General features: G+C 41.6%; 1 protein-coding gene across 2 annotated transcripts in view; it reads right to left on the bottom strand.

The window, feature by feature from the left end:
- Positions 1-12180, bottom strand: part of LOC138763763 (excitatory amino acid transporter 5-like) — a 64134-nt gene that overhangs the window by 1772 nt on the left and 50182 nt on the right. For both annotated transcript variants that reach the window (XM_069938472.1, XM_069938473.1), the window contains exon 4: positions 52-94. In XM_069938472.1, the coding sequence (XP_069794573.1) occupies positions 52-94 (43 nt within the window). The remainder of the gene's footprint in view (positions 1-51; positions 95-12180) is intronic.

Raw genomic sequence — 12180 nt, 5'->3', positions numbered from 1 at the left:
CAAGCGCTTCTTTTAAAAAAAGCATTAAGGATGGACTGGATATAGGCTCACCTGTTGAAATGTAGCTTGAACAAGATTAGATGGGAACATGTTCCTTTACGAACAAGGAGAAAATATGAATAAAGATGCTTAGTGTTAATAAAATAGGCAATAGCAACACAAAGTATATTACACTTTTAGTTTAAGTAAATCCCAACAAACAGTTGTCATAACACAGGAAATCAAAGGACAGAGGATTCATTAGCTTGTCCCAATTTATTAAACTTATTTAGATAAAGTTTTCAAAAGAGGGATGTCAGTACCAACATACACAATTGTTTGATAAGAAATTAATTGGGCCAGATAATACTGGCATGGGCAACTAACCACGGTCACACCACATATGAATTTACTTAGCTTGCATGCTGAGGGTCTACCTTGCTGGCCCAAAATGTTGTAGGTTCCTCAAAGAGGCCTGATTGATTACAAGAGTATGTGATAGTGCACTAAATGAGTCACTCCTCCAAAATGCCCTCAAATGGCTTTAACAATGGACAAGGCCTAGCTCTTACTTTGTCAACTGTTGAAGCAATAAGGATTTTTAAAAGAGTAAGTTTCTGCATTTGTTAAAAATTAATTAAATTATATATAAAAATAAAGTTGTAAAATCTAAAATAAATTATAAATACTGTAATTAAAAACATCGAGCTAAATTGGATATTTTTTAAAAATTTACCTTCCCTTTATCCATCCTAGCCCTACTCTGCTCATTGAAATCAATCACCCTGATCAGTCAATTCCCCATTATAAATTCTCAAGAAGATTATATTCTGCAGCACAGCTGACAATTACCAGTAAAATATGGACCATTCCAATTGGGAATTATTTTAGCTGAGAGCAAGGAAGGAAAAATCATTCCTCTAACCTTGATGTTCATAATGAAAGATTTACAATGGAAGATTTACTGAGAAGTAATTACTAGCACTTGATGGTTGATCCTAAAATAAGTCCAAATCTATATCTAGGAAATGTATTCTGAAACTTAAAATATTGGAAACTCAAATAATTATTATTCAGGCTTTGCTGTTAATCAATCTGTAGATGCTTGCTCCTTTAAATAACACACAAGAATTCCTTTACTAGTTAGGTGATTCCAAAACTGCCCAAAAATACAATTCCTCCAATGTAATTTTCTAAAAGCTGTGATTCACATACAGCAACTTTTCAGGTACCCTGGATGTTCTCCATTACCTTACTCAAGTGATCTATATTATGAAATGGAGAATATCAACAGGCCTCTGCTGAGTCTGATTCTGGCATACTCTAATGTCCACAAACAGCAGAAAAATGGGGCAATAATGGTAAATGGAACTATTTTTTATCTCCCTTTCCTAGGCTGAAACAAGTTAATGTGCTCCCAATAAGATCCACTGAAATGAACCAAGTGCTTCTTTTGACTCAATACCATAGAAGGCAATGTATTAATTGGCCCATTAGGGAGATTAGTCTCTGATAGACATTGCAACTCAAAATTTATCATTCTTCCATCCCATGAAATAAAAAGGATATGCATTCAGAACGGAAAAGACTGCCATATATGATTCAATGGCAGATCAGGGATACCACCTCTAATTAGTTTGCTGAATGACAACCAAGATAAAAATTTATACAGTCAAGTTGAAGCTCATTTTATTTAAGCTTAATCAAAGAGGAATATTTTAAAAGGAAGAGAAATAGTGGGGTTTAGGTAGTTCATAATGAAGTTGAAGTTCTTGAAGGAATAGCAATTAAGATTTGGAATTCTCAAATGGACAGAAATTGAATAGTTTGCAGCAATTTTGAAACTTGAAAGATTGCAGAAGGTTATGCATTTAAGGAGGTGCAAGGTGATAGAAGCAAAAGATTTGAAGGCATAAAAATTCTAAAACAAAAGTTTCACAGATAAGGAACCAACCTGGACCAGTGAGAACTTTATACAAGATATGACATGACCAGCAAAGTGAGGGAGATGCTCAGATTAAAAGTGAGAAGAATGAAGATGATAATGGTGATGTCTTCCCTGTAAATTATACGGTCAACATGCATCATATTGTATGATTTTTTAACTTTCCAGAAATAGTTAAATGGCAAGGCAGACACAATGGGCTGAATAGCCTATTTCTGCTCTGATGTCTTATGGTTCCACTCCTTTAACTAAGTAATTTGCTTTAGCTGCAAATATTTGATCAAACATTCCTTTCAATCAAATTCTCACTATGCACTACCAGTTGAGGATAGAGTTTACATCAATTTCATATATTTACTGAGTGAGTAAAAATATTTTATTAGGAGAATGGAGGCCAGTTTCCAGTTGCCTTAACAGAGTAGGATGAATTGAGTGATTAGTAGCTTGCTTCTGTACAATTTGTGTTGTTGGCAAAGGTTTTAGAGCACCAGTCACTTTAATAAATCCTTATTTTACAGCAGTCCAGAATTTTTAATAGGCTTTATACAAAACACATTCACCTGAAATGATCTTTCTCACTAGTATTGTATAGATGTCAATTTAATTAGTTCTTCATATACAGTACAATATATTTGATAATGAATACCTAATGCATGACAAGTAATTACTGAGGTCAGACAGGGAAGGATAATGATTTGCTATGTTCTGATTCTTTCAACACTCTTCTATCAGTAATAAAGTACATGGACTTTATTACTCATGATGACACACGTCTCAATGCTGCCAAAATCCTCAGCTTCTCTAGATGTAGAGATTGAGTCAAGAACCAGAAAGGCCTGCTTTGCCTTTGGTCAGATGAAGGATCGGGTTTGGTCACAGAATATCAGTTGGCCACCAAGTGCAAGGTGTACAGGGCCATTGTCACATCGGCCTCGATCTATGGATGTGAGATGTAGTGTCCATATCAGTCACTTTTGTCAGCTTGACCAACTGCAGCAGCGTCACCTACATTCTCTGATGTAGATCACCTGGCGAGACAAGGTCTCCAATATTGAGCTCTTTTCTCGAGCCAGAATGCCAGCAGTATCAGCCTTGGTGGTGTCAGCCCAACTACGCTGGATTGGACATGTGGTCAGAATGCCTGATGGAAGATTGCCCAAGGACATCTTGTATGGCCAATTGTTCAGTTGTATCCAAAAATGACAAGGCCGGCGAAGTAGCCTTAAGAAAGCTGACATTGCCCCATGAACATGGGAGGATCTGGGTCAGAAAAGGTGTGGACACTAAACTCAGAGGCAACAGAAGAAAAGCCACAACAGAGCTTCTGCCCCTGTTGCCCCTCCAGGCCTCACCCGCCAAGTATGTGGCAAGCAGGGCCTGTCAAGGATCAGCCTGTCCAGCCACTCCAGATTGTACATATCAAACCCCAGAAACTGACTGAAAGGAACTATCATCATCCTATGCCAAGATCCTAATAGCTGGGACACAAGGGAAAGAGGAGTGCCAGGTGGGTCAATATTAAGATTGGGAGTCTAAGTACATTAGTGGAGGGGACAAGGTGGTATTGTGCACCAAAACAATCAAGATAGTCCTCCCTGCATGACAACAGATGCTGTAGAATTCCTGACTGCAAATGACACCAAAGCAGCACCCATGTGGTGGAGATTCAACTGACACTTGGAGACGTGGACAATTCTTCAAGAAGTAAGCTTTTATTTGCAAACAAAGACTGAGATATTTCAAAGGCTGGACTTTGAAAAGCCTGCTGCTATGAGCCACTGCCCTTTTATATAAAGAATTTTAGTGACTTATCAATGCCCAACTCTGATTAATGTTTTGCACTGATTAAGTTCATCTTTCAGTCATGGGTCTCCTATCACCTCTCTCTACGTCACACTTATCTTCTTGTAACAGGCCTGCTTCATAATAAATCACCCACCATTATTACTCCCCTGACCTTGTCCTGTCTGACCTCTCCCATCTGATATCTTGTTTTTCTGGTCTTTGAAACCACTACTGTTTCTTAGATTTAAATATGGAACCTTGGGATTTAAAATGTGTTTGACTTGTATTTTGAAGTTAGCAGTTTTTGGAGTTAGCAAATTGTATACATGTTATAATGGCCCCGGTCCGGGCGAAGGGTAGGCGGCGGCGGCCCCGATCTGGCCAGGAGCAAGGGGGAGACGGCGGCCCCGGCCTCGGTCGAGTGAGGCAGGTGGAGACCCCGATACGGTCAGAGAGTTGGAGGCGGCAGCCCCAGTCCGGGCACAGGGAGAGCAGCAGCAGCCCCGGCCCCGGTCCGGGCGAAGGGTAGACGGCGGCGGCCCCGATACGGGCAGGAGCAAGGGGGAGATGGCGGCCCCGGCCTCGGTCGAGTGAGGCAGGTGGAGGCCCCGGTCCGGGCAGGGAGTGGGAGGCGGCGGCCCCAGTCCGGGCACAGGGAGAGCAGCAGTGGCCCCGGCCCCGGTCCGAGCGAAGGGTAGGCGGCGGCGGCGGCCCCGATCCGGGCAGGGGCAAGGGGGAGACGGCGGCCTCGGCCTCGGTCGAGTGGGGCAGGCGGAGGCCCCGATCCGGGCAGAGAGTGGGAGACGGCGGCCCCAGTCCAGGCACAGGGTGAGCTGCGGCGGCCTCGGCCCCGGTCCGGGAAGTATGGACCGACCTAGGAGGGGAGGCAGGCCCCTCCAGCCCGGGTAAGAAACCTGCATAGGAGAAGGCCACTCCGATATAAAACCTACGACCCAAGGACCTCGCTGCCACGTCCCAGCTTGCTCGGCCACGGCACACGAACCATGGGTGTAAAGGGTGGGGCCAGTACTGCGCGCACTGCACTCCACCTAAAAGCTCCTTTGCGCAGGCCCGAGGACAGGTCCACGTCCTCCCCCTCCACGTCCTCCCCCTCCACGTCCTCCCCCTCCACGTCCTCCCCCTCCACGTCCTCCCCCTCCACGTCCTCCCCCTCCACGTCCTCCCCCTCCACGTCCTCCCCCTCCACGTCCTCCCCCTCCACGTCCTCCCCCTCCACGTCCTCCCCCTCCACGTCCTCCCCCTCCACGTCCTCCCCCTCCACGTCCTCCCCCTCCACGTCCTCCCCCTCCACGTCCTCCCCCTCCACGTCCTCCCCCTCCACGTCCTCCCCCTCAAAAGATGCTCACAAACTCAAGCTAGCATGCTGGAACATCAGAACCATGCTAGACAAGGCTGACAGCCACCGACCTGAACGTAGGTCTGCCCTCATTGCACATGAACTCCTCAGACTTGACATCGACATAGCCATTCTCAGTGAAGTCCGCCTGGCAGATATAGGCAGCCTCCAAGAACGCGGCGCGGGCTACACACTCTACTGGTCTGGCAAGCCTTCGGATGAACGACGCCTATCTGGTGTAGGCTTCATGGTCAAGAGCTTCATTGCCTCCAAACTCGAAAACCTTCCGACAGGCCTCTCGGACCGAATCATGTCCATGCGACTCCCCCTTCAAAACAAGCGTCACATCACCCTCATCAGTGTCTATGCTCCAACCCTCCAGGCGGAACCAGCAGAAAAGGACAAGTTCTACACCGACCTGCGCAACCTCATCCAACGCACCCCTACAGCCGACAAGGTTGTCATCCTGGGCGACTTCAACGCTCGTGTCGGCAAAGACACAGAAACCTGGCCAGGAATCCTGGGCAAGCATGGCGTCGGCAAGTGCAACGACAATGGGCGCCTCCTGTTGGAGCTCTGCGCAGAACAGCGGCTCGTCATTACAAACACCCTTTTTCAGCAGAGGGACAGCCTTAAGACCACCTGGATGCATCCCCGATCCAAACACTGGCACCTCCTGGACTACATCCTGGTGCGAGAAAGTGACAAACGAGATGTGCTCCACACCAGGGTCATGCCTAGCGCGGAATGCCACACTGACCACCGGCTGGTTCGCTGCAAGCTCAACCTTCACTTCAAGCCAAAGCCCAGGAACAATAAAGCCCCCAGAAAGAGGTTCAATGTTGGAAACCTGCAGTCAGACGAAGCGAGAGGAAACTTCCAGGCAAACCTCAAAGCAAAGCTCGACGATGCAACCCGCCTCACGGACCCGTCCCCTGAAACCCTCTGGGATCAGTTGAAGACTACCATACTGCAATCCACTGAAGAGGTACTGGGCTTCTCCTCCAGGAAAAACAAGGACTGGTTTGATGAAAACAGCCAGGAAATCCAGGAGCTGCTGGCAAAGAAGCGAGCTGCCCACCAGGGTCACCTTACAAAGCCGTCCTGTCCAGAGAAGAAACAAGCCTTCCATCGCGCATGCAGCCATCTTCAGCGCAAACTCCGGGAGATCCAAAATGAGTGGTGGACTAGCCTCGCCAAACGAACCCAGCTCAGCGCGGACATTGGCGACTTCAGGGGTTTCTACGAGGCTCTAAAGGCTGTGTACGGCCTCTCACCCCAAGTCCAAAGCCCGCTGCGCAGCTCAGACGGCAAAGTCCTCCTCAGCGACAAGATCTCCATCCTCAACCAATGGTCAGAACACTTCCAATCTCTTTTCAGTGCCAGCCGCTCAGTCCAAGATTCCGCCCTGCTCCAGCTCCCTCAACAGCCCCTAAGGCTAGAGCTGGATGAGGTTCTCACCCTGGATGAGACATATAAGGCAATCGAACAACTGAAAAGTGGCAAAGCAGCAGGTATGGATGGAATCCCCCCAGAGGTCTGGAAGGCTGGCGGCAAAACTCTGCATGCCAAACTGCATGAGTTTTTCAAGCTTTGTTGGGACCAAGGAAAACTGCCTCAGGATCTTCGTGATGCCACCATCATCACCCTGTACAAAAACAAAGGCGAGAAATCAGACTGCTCAAACTACAGGGGAATCACGTTGCTCTCCATTGCAGGCAAAATCTTCGCTAGGATTCTCCTAAATAGAATAATACCTAGTGTCGCCGAGAATATTCTCCCAGAATCACAGTGCGGCTTTCGCGCAAACAGAGGAACTACTGACATGGTCTTTGCCCTCAGACAGCTCCAAGAAAAGTGCAGAGAACAAAACAAAGGACTCTACATCAACTTTGTTGACCTCACCAAAGCCTTCGACACCGTGAGCAGGAAAGGGCTTTGGCAAATACTAGAGCGCATCGGATGTCCCCCAAAGTTCCTCAACATGATTATCCAACTGCACGAAAACCAACAAGGTCGGGTCAGATACAGCAATGAGCTCTCTGAACCCTTCTCCATTAACAATGGCGTGAAGCAAGGCTGTGTTCTCGCACCAACCCTCTTTTCAATCTTCTTCAGCATGATGCTGAACCAAGCCATGAAAGACCCCAACAATGAAGACGCTGTTTACATCCGGTACCGCACGGATGGCAGTCTCTTCAATCTGAGGCGCCTGCAAGCTCACACCAAGACACAAGAGAAACTTGTCCGTGAACTACTCTTTGCAGACGATGCCGCTTTAGTTGCCCATTCAGAGCCAGCTCTTCAGCGCTTGACGTCCTGCTTTGCGGAAACTGCCAAAATGTTTGGCCTGGAAGTCAGCCTGAAGAAAACTGAGGTCCTCCATCAGCCAGCTCCCCACCATGACTACCAGCCCCCCCACATCTCCATCGGGCACACAAAACTCAAAACGGTCAACCAGTTTACCTATCTCGGCTGCACCATTTCATCAGATGCAAGGATCGACAATGAGATAGACAACAGACTCGCCAAGGCAAATAGCGCCTTTGGAAGACTACACAAAAGAGTCTGGAAAAACAACCAACTGAAAAACCTCACAAAGATAAGCGTATACAGAGCCGTTGTCATACCCACACTCCTGTTCGGCTCCGAATCATGGGTCCTCTACCGGCACCACCTACGGCTCCTAGAACGCTTCCACCAGCGTTGTCTCCGCTCCATCCTCAACATCCATTGGAGCGCTTTCATCCCTAACATCGAAGTACTCGAGATGGCAGAGGTCGACAGCATCGAGTCCACGCTGCTGAAGATCCAGCTGCGCTGGATGGGTCACGTCTCCAGAATGGAGGACCATCGCCTTCCCAAGATCGTGTTATATGGCGAGCTCTCCACTGGCCACCGTGACAGAGGTGCACCAAAGAAAAGGTACAAGGACTGCCTAAAGAAATCTCTTGGTGCCTGCCACATTGACCACCGCCAGTGGGATGATAACGCCTCAAACCGTGCATCTTGGCGCCTCACAGTTTGGCGGGCAGCAACCTCCTTTGAAGAAGACCGCAGAGCCCACCTCACTGACAAAAGGCAAAGGAGGAAAAACCCAACACCCAACCCCAACCAACCAATTTTCCGCTGCAACCGCTGCAACCGTGTCTGCCTGTCTCGCATCGGACTTGTCAGCCACAAACGAGCCTGCAGCTGACGTGGACTTTTTACCCCCTCCATAAATCTTCGTCCGCGAAGCCAAGCCAAAGATAATCAGCTGATTTTTCTATGTGCTGTAGCTGTTATTTATTTTCATTAATATTGCTTACCTCCTAGGGTATACTATTTTTCACAGCAAATTCTATGCATGCTGTAGTTTCTACTTAATTATAATAATATTACCTAAATCATAGGTCTGCTACATTAATATTTTCCATACCCACTAGTCTTCTCACATTGTGGTTTGGTGTATGTGAACTATGCCATTCACGGGCCTCATACATACATATGAATTTTTCCCAATGATACACAAGTTTGTAGCTCGCTGACGCTCGTCTGGTCAGGAAGAGCAAGGAGGTGATAGAAAGGAGTTATAGGCAGGTGGTCACACTGGGGCCACAGGAGACAGACAAGTTGGTCAGAGCCAGTAGGGGGAAAGGGAAGAGTCAGGTACTAGAGAGTACCCTTTGACAATGTACTCCTGTTTTTTTTTTTTTTGTAAATTTTATTTTTCATTTGCATCAATACAAGTACAGTATTTATCCATATCATAAAAAATAATAAAAACAACAAAGCAAAAAGAATACATAATTTCATATTTTCTCCTCCCCCACCCTCCCTCCCCAAAAAAGTAGGAAAGATAGAAGAAATAAAAATCTGGCTGATAATCATATAACCTCTTGATTAATTACATTTAAATTTACATAATGATCTTGAACCTTGAATGGCGGACTCAGTAGATGAAATCATAGCAATAAAATCCATATAAGGTTTCCAAATATTATCAAATTTTTCTGGGTTGATTCCATAAATGATATGCTAATTTCCCTAATAGTATACAATTTAGTAGTTCTGTTTGCCATTTATTCAACTCCACATCATAGTCTAATTTCCACGTTATGGTGATACAATTCTTTGCTATTGCTACACTTAAAAATTTCTTCTGTTAAGTATCTAACTTCAAAACAAAAATATCTCCTGATAAAAATATTTCGGGATCTTTCAAAACTTGCACCTTCACAACTCGTCCCAATAAAATACTTGTATCTCCCAAAATTTTCCTACTTTTTCACATTACCAAACTGCATGGAGAAAAGTTTCTACTTCTTTATTACATCTAAAACATTTATCAGAACAATTTATATGGAGTATAATATAATTGATGTAAAAAATTAAATTGTACCATTTGATATCTAACATGAATTGTATTAGTTATACTTATCTTTCAAATGGGCAAAAGTAAAAAAAAACAGAACTTAAAAAACAATCCTTTTATCCTTTTTATTCTGCAATTATACCAAATGTCAAAAAGAACATTATTAACTGTAAAAGGAATCAAAGGATTTTGCTTTAATAACATTCTAGCCAACTGATAATTCTTCATTCCCCTTTCTACATGCATTCCATTCCATATTTAAGTACATGTTTCAAAATTGGTGTATCAATTTGCCCTCTCAACAGTCTTTCATGCCATTTATACAAAATATGCTCAGAATTATTTTCTCCTATTTTACTCATTTCAATCTATACCCATGCTGTCTTTTCATCAATCTGATAACAGGAGGACAAAAATCTGAGCTGCTTTATAATAATTTTTAAAATTAGGCATTAGTAGACCCCCTGATCATATTTCCATTTTAATTTTTCCAATGCCATCCTAGGCATTTTGACTCTCCAAATAAATCTTCTTACACTTTTATTTAAATCTTGAAAAAACATTGTTAGTACATAAATTGGTAATGATTGAAATAGGTATTGTATTCTAGGAAAAATATTCATCTTCACACAATTTATCCTTCGATCTTATTAAGTCTTCTTTAATTTTATTCAATAGAAGTATGTAATTTAATTTAAATAAATTATTTAAATTCTTATCAATATTAATTCCTAGATACTTGATCATCTCCTTCTGCCATTTAAATTTTGCCATTTTTCTTAATTTGAATATAATCTGTCTCAGTCATTGGCATTACTTCACTTTTATCAACATTTACCTTATAACCTGATATTAACCCATTTTCTGCCAATTGAACATTTACTTTTCTTAAATGCACTTTCAGGGTTTGTAAGATATAATATTACATAATCTGCAAAAAGACTAATTTTATGTTCTTTATCATTTATCTTAAAACCTTCAATCTCACTATCTCTTCCAATTACCTCTGTTAAAGGTTTTATGGTCAACACAAATAAAAAAGAACATAGTGGACAACTTTGTCTAGATGATCTTTCCAATAAAAAGGATTTTGATATTTGTCCATTTGAAATTAATCTATCCTTTGGGCAATTATATAATCCAATTTCTTATCCAATTCATCCAATTTATAGGAATTCCAAAAACTTTCAATACTTTAAATAAATAATCTCATTCTAATCTATCAAATGCTTTTTCTGCATCTAAAGCCAAAGCTACTGATAATATTTTTCTTTTCTGTGCCATATTTAACAAACTTAAAAATCTAACAATGTTGTCAGCTGATCTTCTATTTTTAATAAAACCTGTTTGGTCCATATTAGTCAATTTAGGTAAACATTTAACTAATCTGTTAGCTATTTTATAATTTGTATTCAATAATGAAATTGACCTATATGAAGTTGGAAGCAAAGGGTCCTTCCCTTTTTTTGGAATAACTGTTATTAATGCAGTTTTTAATGACTCAGGTAAATCACAAAGATCTTCAATTTGGTCTAACAATCCCATAAATATAGGAATCAATAACTCTTTAAATTCTTTATAAAACTCCGGAGAAAAACCATCTTCACCTGAAGCCTTATTATTTGGTAAATACATCATTATGTCATATTTCTGTAACTGTAAAAGGATTTGTTAACTCAGCCTTCTCTTCTATATTTAATTGTGGCAAAGTAATTTGTCACATATATTCATTTATTTTTTTCTCCTTCTTTCAAGGATTCTGACTGGTATAATTTCTTATAAAATTTCATAAAAACATCATTAATGCCCTGTGTTTTATAAGTAAGATTACCTAAATCTTCTTTTATAGCTGTAATTGTTCTCAATAATTGTTCAGTCTTCAATTTCCATGCTAAAATTTTATGTGCTTATCACCCAACTCATAATATTTTTGTTGGGTTCACCTTATCTCTCTTTCCACTCTGTTTGTTTGTATTGTATTAATTTTCAATTAAAAAAAAATCAAATATTCTTTGTTTCTCATCATTTACTTTATTTTGCAATTCTTTTTCCATCTTTATTATTTCATTTTCCAAATGGTTAACTTCAGACATATATTCTTTTTTTTTTAAACCTTACCCGTATAATTAATTATTTGTCATCTTCAAAGAATCCCAAATGACAAACTTATTGGTTACAGAATATTTGTTAATGTCTAAAAAAAAATGTATCTGTTGTCTTGTAAATTCACAAAATTCTTGCCTTTTCAACCTCCATCTATAACTTATATTTTGCTCTTCCTCCAATAAAATTGACATAACCAAAGATGAATGATCAGACAATATCCTTGTTTGATATTGAATATTTTGAACTCTATCTTGCAGTTGAAAGATTAGAAACATATCTATATGTGAATATATCTTATGTCTAAAGGAATAAAATGAATACTCTCTAAAATCTCCTCCAACTGTCAAAAGGTTTCATTTCATTTATAAAATTCTTCACAACTTTAACTGCCTTCTTTTAACCATGATTCCACTGGATCTATCCAACCTCAAATCAAAAGTAAAATTAAAGTCTCCTCCCATAATTAATTTCCCCTTTGCATTAGTTAATTGCATAAAAACATCCTGTATAAATTTTCCATCTATATTTGGTGCATATATATTCATCAAAATCCAATATTCAGAATAAATTTGACAATTTACCATAGCATATCTCCCCACTTTATCAATAATTACATCCAATATTTTAATTGTTAAATTTTTATTTATTAAT

Source organism: Narcine bancroftii, chromosome 5, assembly GCF_036971445.1.
Source record: "Narcine bancroftii isolate sNarBan1 chromosome 5, sNarBan1.hap1, whole genome shotgun sequence".
Taxonomy (NCBI): domain Eukaryota; kingdom Metazoa; phylum Chordata; class Chondrichthyes; order Torpediniformes; family Narcinidae; genus Narcine; species Narcine bancroftii.
Note: the sequence above shows the minus strand (reverse complement) of the source record. Positions and strands in the feature narration are given on the sequence as shown.